This window comes from Anas platyrhynchos, chromosome 27, assembly GCF_047663525.1.
Source record: "Anas platyrhynchos isolate ZD024472 breed Pekin duck chromosome 27, IASCAAS_PekinDuck_T2T, whole genome shotgun sequence".
Taxonomy (NCBI): Eukaryota; Metazoa; Chordata; class Aves; order Anseriformes; family Anatidae; genus Anas; species Anas platyrhynchos.
In genome coordinates this window covers 3852810-3868827 of record NC_092613.1, presented here as the reverse complement: position 1 = coordinate 3868827, position 16018 = coordinate 3852810, and the positions used below count along the sequence as shown (strand labels likewise).

General features: G+C 47.1%; 1 protein-coding gene across 1 annotated transcript; it reads left to right on the top strand.

The window, feature by feature from the left end:
- The first annotated feature begins 897 nt into the window (after positions 1 to 897).
- On the top strand, positions 898 to 13823 carry LEMD2 (LEM domain nuclear envelope protein 2). Its single transcript, XM_027445042.3, has 9 exons — positions 898 to 2383; positions 3668 to 3708; positions 4416 to 4491; positions 5764 to 5840; positions 6491 to 6570; positions 8956 to 9101; positions 10136 to 10237; positions 10323 to 10425; positions 11559 to 13823. The coding sequence occupies exons 1-9, from the start codon at positions 904 to 906 to the stop codon at positions 11707 to 11709; spliced, it is 2256 nt and encodes a 751-aa protein (XP_027300843.3). The 5' UTR covers positions 898 to 903; the 3' UTR covers positions 11710 to 13823.
- The last annotated feature ends 2195 nt before the right edge of the window (positions 13824 to 16018 follow it).

The following is a 16018-nucleotide window of genomic DNA, read 5'->3' as shown; positions in this document are numbered from 1 at the left end:
CTGGCAGGTGCCAGTTCAACGACTGTAACTTGGCAGAGAGGAAAGGGATGAGGAAAACATGTGTAGGGGGATGGCAGGTGGCAGGGAAAGACACTTCTTACTCCATAAATGTCCCTAAAAGTGTCAAAAATTGGTATAGCTTGGTTGGAGCGAGGCAAGAGGAGCTCACCACCCCTACTCGCTCCAGTGCAGTGTGGCTCCCAGGGTGACGGGGCAGTGGCACTGGTCGGCTGGGAATGATAAGGCTGCTCTCATCTTGCTTTCCCCGTTCCTCCCCCTGTCCCCTCTCCTGGGGTGGGCAGCGCCATTCCCTCCCTGAGAAGCACCTTCACTTGACTTGCACAATCTTCTACAAGAAGGATATCAAGGCCCTGGAACAGGGCTACGAGGCTGGTGAAGGGCCTAGGACACAAGTCCTGTGAGAAGTGGCTGAGGGCACTGGGGGTGTTTGGGCTGGGGAAGGGGAGGCTCAGGGCAGAGCTCATTGCTCTCTGCAGCTCCCTGAGAGGTGTGGGGAGCTGGGGGTCGGCCTCTGCTCGCAGATACCCAGGGACAGCAGAGGGAACGGCCTGGAGCTGTGCCAGGGGAGGTTGAGGTGGGCAATGAGGAGCCATTTCTGCTCAGACAGAGCGGGCAGGCGTTGGGACGGGTTGCCCAGGGAGGTGGGGGAGTCCCCGTCCCTGGGGGGGCTCCAGGAGAGGTTGGGGCTGGTGCTTGGGGACACGGCTCGGTGGGGACAGTGGTGGCAGGGGATGGTTGGAGCAGATGATCTTGAAGGTCTCTTCCAACCCCAATAACTCTATTCATACGGCGCCGCCCACGGGGGCCGAGGGACGCCGCCTGAGGCCCCCTCCCGCCCTTCCCAACATGGCCGCCCGGAGGGGGCCGCGAGCCCTCCCCAAGATGGCGGCGGCGCTTCCTCGTCGGCCGAGTCCTTCCGGCGAGGCCCCGAGCCCGGCCGCGGCCATGGCGGAGCTGACGGACGCGGAGCTCCGCAAGGAGCTGGTGGCGCTCGGCTACCGGCCGGGGCCCATCACCGACACCACCCGCAAGGTCTACGTGAAGAAGCTGGGCTGCCTGAGAGCCGAGGTGGCGGCGGCGAAGCGCAGGGGCCGCGGAGCCCCGCCTAGCCCGGCCCGCAGCGCCGGCAGGCCGCAGCAGGCCTCGCCCTCCCGGCCTCGCCTCGGCTTCGGCCCCAGCGGCAGGGAGAAGGAGGAGGAGGAGGATGATGAGGAGGAGATGGAGGACGAGGAGATGGAGGAGGACGAGGAGGAGGAGAGGGGGCAGCCGCCAGTGTCCCGCTGGGAGGCCTCAGGGGAGGGCGGCAGGCTGGCCTGGGGGGGGGCCCGGTACAGCGGCAGGGCTGAGGGGGGCTCGGCCCGGGGGCTCGGCTCCGCTTCCCAGTGGTACCTGGACGAGGACAGGAGCGGGGGGCGCACGGCTCGGCCAGAGCCAGCCCTGGATGGGTTTGGGGGGCTGAGCCCCGCGTCGCCATGGGGCACGTCTGCAGAGAGAGGGGGGAGGCTGAGCGCGGGGTCAGCGCTGGGCACCGATGGGTTTCGGGTTTCGGGCTCCTCAGTGTTTGAGGGGAGCTCAGCAGAGAGAAGCAGGGGGCTCAGCGATGTGTCTAGGCCATCCCTGGATGGGTTTCGGGAGTCGAGCTCCTCATCCCAGTGGAGCACATCTGTGGAGAGGGGCGGGGGGCTCAGCGCCAGGGCTGGGCTGAGGACGGCCCTGGATGGGGCCGGGGGGCTGAGCTCCGAATCCTCCTGGGGCACATCCACAGGCAGAAGTGGGGGGCTGAGCTCCAAACCCCTTTCCAGCGATGGGAGCGGGTACCTGCCGTCTAGGAGCAGTTGGGGCTTGTCGCTAGGACGAAGTACAGGGCAGAGCTCCCCGTCTCTGTCAGAGACAGCAGGAGATAGGAAGGGTCTGTCCTCCTACAGCTGGTGGAAGCAGGAGAGCGAGGTAGCGCCCAGCACCCACTGGGGATCTGCAGCGGCACGTTCTGGCTTGAGCCACCAGTTTGGGAGAGGGGAAGAGGATTTGCTGTCCAGTGTTCGGAGGAAGGAGGACAGGGAGCCGAAGCCTGGCGGCTGGGCAGGGGGCCTGGCCCGGCGGCTCCCCTGGAGCTCTGCGAGCAACGCAGGGCTGGCCTCGGGCAGCCGCTGGGATGCATCGGCAGCAGGACAGGGAATAACGCCCCGCACAAAGCTGCTGCGGACAAACCCCAGGCAGCGGATGGAAGGAAAGGGCAAAGGCCTCGAGTACTACCTCTCCAAGTTCCTTTTCCTTGCCAGCTTCGTGCTGCTGATGATTTTTCTGGGCATCCTCATGGTGAAGATGATTGGGTCAGGCTGGCTTGACAAGGGAGAGGAGAACTGTACGTGCACTGTTTTAATCCAGTTTTTAAACTTTACCTTTCCTGATTTCCCTTTATTACTTCTATCACCGTCAGATTTATCATTATCAGCGCCATAACTTGACACCTCTATTTCTGTCCCTATTTCCTTTTCCCCTTGTCCTTGGGAAACCTTGTTAGTGTCATTGAAAGTCAGTCAAGTGTGTGCTTATTTTTCCCCGCTCAAATGAGTTTGGCCTTCAGTTTTTCAAAACCCCAGGTTTTATGGAGAGCAACGTTCCTGCTAGGAAGTATTTTATGACTGTCCATTGTGTCACATAATGCCCGTGTAACTGCCTGTGGCGTGTTTTAATGTTAGACTCTGCAAAGCACTGACCACAGAGAAGTACGGAGTTGGAATTGGTACTTGTGCACCTCCAGTGTGGCAGAGCTTCAGTGGGATGTGACAACGGGCTTCCCCATTGCCTTGCTTACAGAGCAGAGTTCCCCAGCTAAAGCAAGTTGAAATATTGACGCTTTATGGCTTTGAACTGAACGAGGAGTTTTGGTTAGGAACTGAAACTGGGCGCACTGCTTGTAGATGTTTGTGCGCTTTGTGTGTGCTAGGATGTGTCCTGGTTCCTCAAAGCCAGAATAAAGCTAGCCAATGTCACTGAATTTCTGATGGGCCCTTTAGGATGTTGTTAGGTAATTTCTAAACCCATGATACTTTAAAGCAAGAAGTCATACAGCACAGCTGAGCACTCTTTTAAGTACACAGGTAGTTAACAGTGCTAGAAGGGAGTGCACGACCAACCCGTGGCCAGTCCGTGTCCAATTGTCAGGGCAGGAGGCAGCTGTTAAACCAGAGGCCATAAGCTGCAGAACTAACAGCTCCGAGTGAAATAGACCTGCTGCTTCTGCCTCGCAAAGTCTCAGTTTAAATCCTTGTTACTACCGTGATATTTCAGGTGACCATGGCATACAGCGGGTGGCATTACTAGATTGCAAAAGATCAGTGCGAGTTCTCATCTACTCGCATCTACTTAAACAGGAGCTGTTAAAACACCTGGGCCACAATTTTTACTTTGCAGATGAATGGGCTTCATCGTTTTCACCCTGATACAAAACCACTTCTATTTGTTTGCTTTCAGCACTGCCTACCAAAGCAGTGCTTTGAATGTGCAAGGTACTGTGCAGAGTAAATTAAGAACAGCAGAATCAGACTTGAAAGTAGAGCCTTTTTTAAAAGACATAATTGCTTTCTTGATCAAAGCTATTGTTTTGCAGCCAGCTAACTTTTCTTCCCCTTCTTCTCTCCCGTAGTTAATCTTTTGCATGTGGATTGTGACAAAAGAACAGATGATGTAAGCATATACTTATTTATCTTCAAGTATTGGGGATTGGGGATTCTCACAGAAGAGTAATTATTCTGGGAAGCTTCCACCGCTATCAGTATCACTATAAAATTATTAGTTCTATCTTTTGATTTCATGAGTTGGAATTAATGGGCCAGATTAAATTGGGATTGTATATGAGACTCTGAAAGATAAAAAATTAAATTCCCGATTATGTGAATCAATTTCTTTAATAGTTGTAACAGAAGTGATATTGGTTTACAGACAAAGCCCTACCTGTGTTCAGCTTCAACAATGCAAGACTTAATCCAATTCCCTGAACTTCATTTCAAATTGTTTGTACAGCCTTATTTTTTTTTTTTAATCATAATGCGTTATTTTGAGAGAAAAAAAAATGTGTTGGATTCAGCATTATGGTTGGTCTCCTGTGGTGTTTGGGGCATGCAGAGTTGATCTGCGGTCTGTCTGAGGGGGTGTCTGTGGAGCAGCCTGGGCAACGAGCTGGGGGAGTTGGAGCCACTTGTACAGGATGTGCAAGCTCACTTTTGACTCAGAAACTGCAGCCCTTTGCTGTGGGCGTGCTTAATTTGAACTAGTGATGCAGAACTGAGCCAAGCCCCACTGCTGGTATTTCATTTTGACGTTTTTTAGCTAGTCTGACTGCTGCCCTGTTGCTGCCAGTTTATTCATGTTTGTTACCTGTTTCTGACTTTCAGTTCTGTCAAGCCAAGCACAAGGACATAATAATGAACATACTGCATGAGTTGTATAACTACTTGTCCATACAAGCCGGTGAGTTCCAATTGTCAGTATAAAGCACTTGTGAACGTTCAACAAACTGCCTCTCCCAGCTGTCTGGACATTTTTAACCTTAGTTTGAAGAGAGGGGTTTGCAGAACAGTCAGTTCCACTTGAAGAGCTCTGAGAAAGTCAGGTAATAGAAAAATAGAAAAAGATGTGTTTATTTTTAATCTGAACAGTGCTTAGCTAATGCGCTTATATCACTGTGCTCTTGTGGAGCAAGTGTTCCTTGCACTTGATGTATTGGGAACTTGAGGTACAAATATTCAGCTTTATGGTTCTTTTCTACAAGTATCTTGAAATTGTCTTCAAGACACTCAGAGCCAATAAGTGTAAACTTACAGCGTGTTCCTACAAATGGAGTTGAAGTGACTTAAGAAATTTGCCAGTTCTCTGCTGAAGTGTGGTAGCTGACTATGGGAATGCTTCTGTGTTTTCTCGGCCTTGAGTAAGGCAGGTTCACTTGGCTGAGGAGCTAACCCCACACAGTAGTTAGCCAGTCTCTACCATATATGCGCCAGTCCAATCCATTACTAGTATTTTGTGATGGAGAAGGCTGCTAGAAGTTCAGTGGACAAATAAAACCTTTTTGTTGGTGGTGGTTTTTAGATAATAGTGTTAATCAGTGATGGTGCATAAGCTCCATTTTCCAGATTTCAGACCTCAGCAGGGCTGAATCCTTTAGGTAACTGGAATTTCATAGAATTGCTAAAGCTTTTCAAACCAGACTTCGTATTGTGAAATGCCCACCAGTTTTACATAGTCTCTTAGCACATTTGTTTAGTCAGCTTTGTGAAGCACGATGTAGAAACCCAAGTTCCTGGCCAATATTCCTTTGCCTGTGTAGAAGGCAGAGCTGGGCTATAGGCTTCTTAGAAGCATTTTGTGTGTTAATCTGGAACTTCAGCATTGCAGTCTTTGGTGCTTGATGGAAGGAGCCCCTCTGCAGGGCTTTAGGTCAGAGAGGCAGTTACATGCTCCTCAAAGGGAAGAAATAGCATTTTTTTCCCTCGTTCTGTGCAGAGTAGTTCACACACTGAAACATGAGGTTTGATTGCCCCTTTCCAACCTATATGCAGTGGTTGAGGGTTTTATTAATAGTCATAATCTTATCTGCCTACCATATAAATCCCACCTTGTAATCATTTTGCCCAGAGCTATAGTTGAATTTAAAGGGTAGCATTTATAGACAGTTCAGTGTGCTTCTGAAGTGTTCGAAGGCTTTTTTAAAAAAACATGATTTCTCTTTGACTTTTTTACCAGGTAATTTTGAATGCGGAAACCCTGAGAATCTAAAAAGCAAATGCATTTGGGTTAGTGAAGCAAGGGATCACGTGGTGGTGAGTAGGCTGTGAACAGCTATTGTTATAACGTAGTGCTTAGTCTCTTACAAGGCAATAAATAATAGATACTAAAGCAATTCACCATCTGTTTTACTTCCTCATCCTGTTTTGATTCTTTCCCATATCTCTAGTCTCCCCTTTGGCCAGTCCTGTTCTCAGCAGTTCGTTTGAAAATAATCTTCTCCTACATCTCTGATTCAGCCCCTGTAAATCTAACTTAATGGTTTGTTGTTTCGCCATAGTCATCAGTCTTGTGAAACCAGAAATTTCCCTGGATTGAGGGCTGGGCAGAAGAAAGATTTTTCTATACCCAAAAGTGTCAGAAGACAGACTGCTTTGATCTAGCATTCCATTTCTTTCATGGTAAACTGTCAGTAAGATTATGTTGTATTTAGTGGTTAGTCTTAACAGTCCGGGATAGTGTTATTTTACAGAGTGCTTCATGCATCATCTACCAGAGTCAGAAGATTTTAGTCCAGACCAAGCTTCAGATGTAGTTTTCTTTCCTTCGGTTTGCAGAATTATGATAAGAATTAACCTAGGGACAGACTGTATAGAATAAATTCTCCCCCTGCTGTAATAAAATAATGTTATTTGGTATTTTAAATGAATGAAAAACCAATCTTCTTATGGATTCTTCTGTGCAGAATATAACTGGTAGTTCCCCACAGAAGTTTGAGGCTGCCCTGCACTGGATACTGAACAGTAACAAGGATTTAGGAATATGGTAAGTGGAAGCCCACTGTTTCAAAATCATGTTTCTTGGTGTTGGCTGCTACGTAATTTGACATCCTGTGCGGTGTGCACAAAACGCTTTCATTCCTCATTAGATTTCCAAAGATAATCTGAGATTGGCTTTGTCAGTGTTTGGTAGGCAAGATTCCAAATAAAACGTACGGTCCTGCTGCAGAGATTGGCAACTGCAGACATTCCTTCTGAGCGTGTTTCCCAGCCTGTGCACTGGGGGACATTGCGTTCACGAACACGCTGTTTCACAGATGAAGTAGAAATCTGAGGTCATGGCTGCTTGTGGCTCTCAACTGCTACGTTGTGCTTACTGCAGGGTTTAGAAGTAATGGTCCTGGTGTCTTGCTCACAGTCTTTTGACTACAGTACTCGTGTTAAACATGCCCATGTACCCACTTTTTGCCCAAATAATGCGTTCCTTCAGTACTCTTACTGTAGCCAGAGCTTCAGTATTGTGTGGAACTGTGTCCTTTGACCAGAGGGATCGGGTTATATAGGTCAGTGAAACGTTCTCTTCAGAAGGTAACAGCCCATATGCTTTGGGATCCTTTGGAGCAAGTTCTTGTGAGGAAGAGAGGAAATAGATTGTTGAATGGTTGGGATCTTTTCTTTAGTGTCAGTTGTCTTTCTGGCAGAACACACAGTACATGTTAAAAGGAACAAACTGGGACTATGTAGGGGTTGGTCAGTCACCAGTGGGGCTTTATTCTTTCAGGTTTCTTGGCTACCACCCACTTCAGTACATGAGAAATGGCAGAAATACTAGTTTCTTCAGGTAAAAAAAAAACAACACAACATTCAGGCCCTAATTTAATGAAAGACTGTTATCCAGAGTCCACAGACATTATTATCTGCCTCTGGGAAGTGTGGGCTGCCTCCACTGTATGTTACCTCTGAAGTTGAACATTTGTTTGCATTTTAATATTGCTGAATGTATCTCTGATTAAATGAATTGTAGTATTACAGTAGTAATGCTAGAGCTTATGGGCATAGCTTGTATGAATTGCCACTGCTTTATTTTTTTCCCTAAAAAAATTTCGGTGGCTGCTGCTGTGATTTAATGATCAGACAGTGTCTACTACTTTGATTCCTGGTGCGTGGCAAATTCCCAGGACAGGATATTGCTTTCCTGGTGGCAGGCTTGGATTTGTGGGCGGGCTGGGATCCAGAGTTTTCAAATTTATATTTTCGTACGGGAGCAGTGCTCGTGTCAGGAGCCTTGTGGTACGATATATTTCCATTTTTTTACTTTCATAATTAGCAATTTTGCCGGCTGTTCGCCAAATGGATCCACTTTCATGAAGTCTGCGTAGCGTGCAGAACGAGTGTTCAGCATGCTTAAAAACCTGCGGGTGGCATTTTTAGCAAACGCTACGTGAGGTTATTTTTCTAGGTGCTAGTCTGAGAGGCAGAACTGAAAATGAGCTCTGCACTCGGTGATTCTCCTGCATATTTTAAATATTTTCATGGAATTTGGATTGTAAATAAGACAAGGGGTGGGAAACAACTGTGCATCTCCAGCTACTGTAGAATCCAGTAACCAAATACAAGCTGTCAGCAGTTTGTGAGCTGTGCGCTAGTAAATTGAGAAAATGTCTTTGTCTAATAGGTTATTCATTGCAAACCTAGAATGAATTAGTAGCTTAAAAAAATGAAATCCCCTTTAGTCTAATTCCTCTGAATCTGATGGCTCTCACTTGGTTTGCTTGATGCCTGTTGGCTTAGAGTATCTAATAAGGAAACCACATCAGTGTAGATCTATATATAAAGAAGGGAGTTAAAAGCATATCGGCTAGCGCAGCAGGTGTGGACGAGTGATTTTGCAGGAGGATGTGTTATCGATTTTGCCGTGAATGCTTTCTGAGGGTGTGTCTGTTTCTCACTGCAGATACAGTTGATGTGTTGTCACTTTTCTAGCTAAACTGTTTATGCTCATCTGTACTGAGGAAAACAGCGCAACCTCCATGGACATTTGCAGTCTCCCTCAACTGCTCTCTCTGCAATTGCTGATGAGTGACTCAGTAAACATTTCCATTTCTCTGTGCTGGGAGGTGGGAATCCAATTTAAAGTTTAATCTTCTACACGCTGAGAGGTGCTGTCAAAGAGTCTGCAGAGGGAGACTTCAGTTTACCAGTGGGAGTTCCAGCCCTGCTGCCTTTTCTAAAGCCATATCCATTCCTTGCTAAGCAGCCAGTCCCAAAATGTTCTGGAAAAGAGAAGTTGCAAGGATGTTGGTGTATTTTCTTTGTGGTGTATAGAACGAGTTACTGCATCTGCAGTCTGTTTGTTCTCCCTCTCTTGATTAAAGACTGCAGTTGGAGTGTGTTCTCTCTTCACTGAAGATTTTCTGCCTCTTCCCATCAGGTTGAGAGGCACAGACCTTTCTGAACCAGTTACCAAGGCGGAGCAAGTGGTCTGTCTCGAATCTGCCCATCCTCAGATGGGTCTCGGCTGCCGTTTCCGTCGGGCAGTGGTCACTGCCATCATGAACCTTTTCCTGTTTTTCTGGAGTAAGTTGTCAGTGTTTCTAATCAGCTTTTCCCCTTGCTGGCTGTAGAGATGAACACGCATGTGCTCACACATTTTTCCAGCTGTATGAAATTACTAACAGAGGTGAAATAAATCTGCTGATGAGTTAATTTCTAATTAACCTTTGTTCTGGCAATAGAGAGAGACCTGTAGACCTGCTCTTGAGCTGTGAGTGCTTAACACTTACTTTAAATCAGCAAGCTGATTAGCTCTCTGAGTATTCCTCAAGTACCCATTACTGTGGTCTGCAAAATAAGGACGTTAACCTACCTGAAAGGTTCATTTTTTCTTTTTCTTTGTGCACAAGGCTACAAAGTCTTCTGGACTCTTTAGTAATGACTTGTAGCATTCCAGTGTTACAGGTTTTATTGGAATAGTCTGTCATGCCCCAGCCGAGACAGAAGTCTTACTGAGCAAGGTGATAACGAGAGATGAGTGTTGAATAGTTGATAATCTATCCAGACAAGGTGGGGGTGAAAGGGGATAGTTATGTTTATTGTAGAGACTGAGATGCTAAAGTTAGCTCATGTTGTAACAGGGACATTTGTCAATGCTAAACCTTCACTATAGATCTGAATTTCAGGCTGGCACTGGAGCCCCAGGCTTTATCTCCTTATCAAGGAGCTATCTTCAGAGCAGTGGAGCTTGACAGTCTTCCTAAGTGATTATTGTGGGGGAGGCCTCTAGCAAGGAGAGAGCTCTGGGATTTAGACAATTACAGCCCTGTGGTCCTGCTGAGGTTTCTGGTAGGGGAGAAAAAGTCTGTGATGAGGCCTTCTGACCACCTCCCACATGCACGCATGTTCTGCTGCTGCAGGTGTTGCCAGTACCAACAGTTTTGTGGGGTGCAGCTGCCGTGGTGAACAGAATGAAATGCTTGGACTCAGTTCCAAGCAGGCCTGAGTAGCTGGCAGGAAGAATGCTGCTTCCAGGGAGGTGTCAAAAATAAAACTGCTAGCATTGGGCAAGTACACAGATGTCAGTATTGAATTCTATTTCTTTTCTATTTTTCTAGGTCTGGTAACTCTTTGGGGGATCCTGATCTTCCTTAGGTACCGCTGGCGGAAGATGGAGGAAGAGGAGCAAGCCATGTATGAGATGGTGAAGAAGATCATAGGTAGAATCCAGTAGCTTTCTAAACCCAGGTAGCAATGTTCTCCTATCTGCAGCGTCTCTCACTGTTTTGTCCTCCTGCCTTCTAGCCGTTGTCCAGGACCATTACAAGGAATGGGAACGTAACTTGGAGCGTTACCCCTATGTCGGCATCCTCCACGTTCGGGACAGCCTCATCCCTCCTCAGAGCAGGTGAGCTGAACTTTGTTCTTTAAGGAGCTTTGTCAGCACGATGTTATTCACCTCAGCTCAAAACTACAGTTACTGGCTAAGAGACCATGAGCAGAGAATTGCTGGGAAGCTGGACTGCAAGAAGTCTGTCTGGCCTTTCACTTCATAAAGGATTTTGACATAACTCAGGCTATGTCTCAGCCTGCTGCAGATTAATATGACAGTCCAGAGGCTGATGTTTTGTGCAGTCACACAGTTTTATTGTTGTTCTGTTACACAGTAAGTGGATTTTGCTTTTCCTGGGCAGGGTGCATCTTATTTTCTCTCCTTCATCCGATCTGTGTTAGGGTGCTCTCCTTTTTCTGAGCCGTTGTATCTTGTTCTCCAGAAGGTGCTGCACTTCTTAGGGCAAACCTTTACATGAATTGAATAGGGTATTGGGAGGCTCTTCTGAAGTGGTTGGTTTTGATGGTGGTTTTGATAGGTGATATTGATGCCTTTTTGAAAAGGAAGCGTGGTCAAGGTGGTGGTGAGGCCAAAGGGCTGCAGCCTGGCTCTTGGTGGTTTACATGCCACTTATTTCATCTTTGCAGGATTTTTTTTTTTTCCTTCTGGTTAAATGGTGCTGCTTTGTTTGCCTGGCAGCACAGAATGCTGTGCGCTGCAGTCTTAAATGCTCTCCCTCTGTATTAGTCACAATACAACCAGTAGGAAAAGGAGTTATTTCAGCTGGTTTTAATTGATCTCTGTGTATGTGGTGCCCAGAATTACTAGAAAACTGATTCGAAACTGAGGTGAACTCCAATTTGCTCTCCTTGGTCTGAGAGATCTCTGCAGGGGAGAGATCAAGGGGGTGGCGGCAGCTTGCAGATCGAGTGCCTCTGCAACGTGAAGCGGGCTGGAAATCCAGGGCAGTCATCAATTGCTTGTGCTGCCAGAGGGTCTCATCTTCCCCACTGGCAGGACTCGTGTGTTCATGTCCTGAGCTGAAATCACCTCTAAACTAGAATTCTGGTTTAATCTCCTTTGCTGTCTGCACAGGGAACAGGAGGAAGCCAGCCCTAGCTTGATCAGCAGCCACAATGGCTGTGAGCAGGAAAGCACAATAAGGATACAATTCTAATTTATTTTCTTTTTGTCGCTGTTTCTTGCAGAAAAAAAATGAAGCGCGTCTGGAACAGAGCTGTGGAGTTTCTGGCTTCAAATGAGTCACGGATTCAGACAGAGTCACACAGGGTAGCAGGAGAGGATATGCTAGTATGGAGATGGACTCAGCCTTCGTACGTCTCAGATTCAGAACACTAAAGAGGAGCAGAAGTTGAGCAACTGTTGATATGTTCCTCTGCAAGGGGGCAGTCCCTTCTCTGGTGGTGGGAAAGAGCAGGTCACGGTCCTACTCTCCTTGGGTTGGGGATTGCACGTATCTGTTTGCTCTTCTTTCTGAAAATCTTCACACACAAAAATTCAGGGCAATAATGTTGGCTCGGAAAGAATATGGGCTTGAGCTGGTGGGAAGCTAGAATCACACCAAAGCCTTCCAGCAGATATCTGGCTTCTGTAGGCAAGCATGCCTAAAACAACTTTTTAAAAAGAACAAATTTTTATACTTGATATCAAGAGACTTAGGATCTCTCTGACAATGGTTAGGTTTTTAAAATTTGACCTCAATTCTGCAAAAGCCAATTGGTGGCAACATCCATCAAGGAATGTGTTTAAAGGAGATTAACATTTCCCATGGAAACATTAGGGTGGCAGTAAAGATACATTTTGTTAGAATTTGATTTTATCAGTACAAAGGTAGTGATGAAAGCACTTGCTGCTTCCTTAAAGGGAGAATGTTTGTGTCTGCTTCACCCTTCAAAAATGGGGAAAATGAGTAATAAAAAATCAGGTGGAGGTCGTCGTAGAGGGAGGGCAGTTTGATGTGCCTTGATGGTTTGGGCTGGGCTGGGGAGGGAGGGATGGAGGAGCGTTTGTGATCCTGCTTCACTTTTTAAGTCTGCAATCTCTGTGCTTTATGTTTTCTGGGGGGGTGGGGGGAATTTGGGTGAAAAGCAAAGAATATAGGAAGTATCAGAAAGCGCTTTCTTGTGGCTACAGCCAAAGGGACTGCTTTGTGGGCTATTGAAGAGCAGCTTTGGAAAGTTTATTAGGGCTGAATGTACATGTTTATCCTGGGCAGCTGCAATGTGTGTGCTGTGTGTCAGAGCAGAGCTATTACAATGCTTGGAGTGTCAGTGCAGGGGTTGCCAAGTCAATGTTCCTGCAGCCTCGCGACTGGTACAAGGAGCAGCGATCAATCCTCTGTGCATGCTGCAGGCATTGTCTTTTGTATCTGCCATAATTTAATTACTTAAGTTTGGTTTTATATCCAGCAAAGGACTGTTTTTTGTTTTTGTGTTTTGTTTTTTTTTTGGTGTGTGTGTGTTTATATATATTTTTTTTTCTTCCAAAGAAAACAGCTTCAGTGCGTGGCAGCTTAGACTGGGCAGAGATACTGTTAATCTACTTTTCCCAGTGCTATAAAACTGCTGTCCAGGTCACCACTGAGACAGCAGGGACCAAATTCATTTCTGGCATAAGCTGGTAAGACCTGCAGAGAGAAGCCAGCAGATATTTGAACCCATGTAACCAGCAGATGTTTTTAATCTTACCATTCTGGGTACCATGTGAATGTTTGCGTTCATCTCTGATGCTGGATGGGTGGAGAGCTTCCTCTCCATGCTCTGGGCTGGCAGGTAAGCTTAGGATGGCTGTCAGAGCTCTCCTGCCTGGTTTACGGGTTGGGGATGCCACGTGGAAGGCTGGTTCCTCGTGCCAGTCCCTGCTCACCTCCCTGTATGAAGTCTGCACCTCTTCCCCCCGCTGCTGGTTTTGCTGGGGTGTTGCACTCTGCATCCTGCAGGCTGCAGCGGAAGGAAGGCAGAGACTCCTTGCATGCCTCCTGCTAGCCATCAGCCAAAATGGGTGGAGAGAGGAACAAAACACAGGAGGTCTTGTGCATTACATGGGAGGTGTCCTGAACGGAGTTGATTCTTATCCCTGTATTTCGGTTTCGGTTGCAAAGGTAGGGTGTTTGACCAAAAGAGGAGAATCGACAGCTGTCTTCAAGGCATTAACCACTAAACAGGGAATAAAGCGAAGGCAGCCTTGATTCTTCTGAAATGTTGTAACGAGATCTTCACTGCTGTCGTCTTTGCAAACACCAGTGCCTACATTCTTAAGCCTTTTTTAATGTTTGCAGGTTTTGGGTTAACTTTTTTTAACCGTCCAAACCCAGAGTGAAAGGTCAAGCATTGCAGTCATGTTTTTGTATTACAATTGTTTTTGTAGAATAAATTTAACTGGCTTGGTGCTGTTTATTACACGTTCAATTTAGCTTTGTAAGCCAATATATAAAATAAATTTATTACAAATGATTTGTTACCTTTATTTTTTTTTCTGAGGAGTCACAGGTTGTTCCAAATGCTTCTGCTCATGTAGATCAAGTAGTTCCTGCTCTGGAGGGCTGACAGTTTCTAAGTATAACACTGAAGATGGTATGGGGATTGCGTGACAGCCTAATGAGACAATGTGGATCCTTGTGACGCTCGGTGATCTCAGCGCAATAGCCCAGGAGTATCAAATGTTTGGTTGCAAATTAAATCCGTGTTTTGGGCATAGTTGGCATTAAGTAGAGGTGAGGATGAAAGGCAGTTGTCTTGTTTAGTTGCGTTTTGAAGGGAGTGACAGCTTTGGGTGTTGTGGAACCGTAAATATTAATTCAGCTTAATCACTATTTCTGTGGTCCTCTGTAAAGCATTATTCAAAGCGGGGAATGGGACGGAACAGCAAGTCTGCGGTGGCTGAGGGTGCCTCGAGTTTCATACGTTTTGCCATTATTCTCTCAAAGGCAGATCCCTCGCGCAGTGGGTGTGACAACAGCTTCTGCACCATGTCTTGATTCTGCTCTAAGCTGCTGCCGATCCCATGTGCTGGGACCTCCTTAGGCCGTGGTTAGCTTGCCTTTTTTTTGGGACATGGTGTGAAATGCCAGGTGACGGTGCAGGAAGACTCGGGAGGTGGTGAGGGCGTGGGATACAGCGCTGGAGTGGGACAACGTCCCTGCCCTTGCTCCTGGGCTGTTGTCTGTCACCAGGCACCACACTTCCTCCTGGTGTCCCATGGGTTAATGCTCTCTGAGCAAGTCTATTGCAAGGCACTATAAAAAGGAGGCTATTTATATCAAGAATGAAGGCAAAAAGTCATTTTAGACTATTTACCAGATACCCGAGGTTTCCAAGGTTGCAAAATGAGTAGAAGACACCCAGGCAAATCTTGCATGAATGCTGGCAAGTCCTTGGGAAGTTGTCCTTGGGATCTGTTTGCCTGAGCGTTTTCAATTCCCGTCTCACCTGAGTGTCAGTGACTCAGAGCGTGTACACCACGAGCTTTAACTTCTCCGGAGTCTACTTGTGAGACAGCGACAGTAGTCCGTGAGTCATCGTTGTGTAACTTCAGTGGACAGGGTTGACTCACTGGTGTTTGGTTAGAGCAATATTTAATTGCTCTCATAATGTAGGTCTGGATTATAAAGGGGCAGATTTCCACCAGCAGGAGAGGTGACCGGATCTGTGGCTGCTGTGGAAGTCGATGGGAGCCAGCTGCCTCCTCTCCGGAGCTGGGTTGTTGCTAAGGTATGGGAACAAAAGGGAATGTGAGGCTAAATCTCTCCTCTGAACCTGCATTCCTGTTTAGATGCTTTCACCCAGTCTACGTTGCTAAGTTACAGCTGCAATGTATTCAAGGTTAGGAAAGAGTCCTCAGTTTGGTGTAATTACATTTGCCAGAGGATGTTTGCTTTGAACCAAGTTGCCAGGATGTTTTCCGTGATAGTCTTCCCCCTTTCATTTGCAATTTTGAGAGCACAGAAGACCGGTTTGATGCCGCTCTTGCTGCCATGCTCCTGCGTGTTCTGTACAGGCTGCATTGATGGTTTCTACGGTACTAGCAGCTTTCCCAGAATCCCAGCTCCATTCAGAGAAGAGGGAGCTCATCTCCCTTCCCTGCTCATTGCTCTGCTAACGCCGTGCATTCACCCAACCTGCGCTGCTAACATCCCCCTCCCACTTTCTTGCAAAGTATTAAGTTTCTATAAATAAACTCTCAAACAGTGGGCTGATAAAGCCATCGCATCCCCTCACTGGCAGAAAGGAAAATATGTACCAACAAGGAATCTAAAATAAAATTTGCCCTTTATCTTTTCATTTCCTGCTTCCATTTAAAGCCTTTCACATTAAATGTTTTGTCTCCTGCTGACATGACAGCTGATGCTGTGCCTTATTTATGGGACGCGGAGTCAGGGCACCACGCCAGTTCTCCTGGAAAGATCAACGTGAACCAGAGAAGTAAAAAGCACAGACAGGGAGCCCTGCCCAAGGTGCCTCCTGCCAGCGCTGCCCTGTCTCCCCACTGCCTTCTCCAGGATTTCCAATGTGATTTTGTTCAACCTTTAAAGCAAGGGCCCTTGAACTTGGGGCAGGTGCCTCCAGGTAGGTGTTTCCAAAGGCTTTTGGATACGTTAACCCACCGAATCTCCCTGTAAGGTGCAGTCAGACAGAGCCAGGTCTCTGCC

What these genes read in the sequence shown, in the direction of transcription:
- LEMD2 (XM_027445042.3), top strand. Translation starts at nt 904, where the DNA reads ATGGCGGCGGCGCTTCCTCGTCGGCCGAGTCCTTCCGGCGAGGCCCCG. An exon ending in GTGACAAAAGAACAGATGAT is followed by an intron (nt 3,709 to 4,415) that starts GTAAGCATATAC and finishes TCTGACTTTCAG; the next exon opens with TTCTGTCAAGCCAAGCACAA. An exon ending in AAGCAAGGGATCACGTGGTG is followed by an intron (nt 5,841 to 6,490) that starts GTGAGTAGGCTG and finishes TCTTCTGTGCAG; the next exon opens with AATATAACTGGTAGTTCCCC.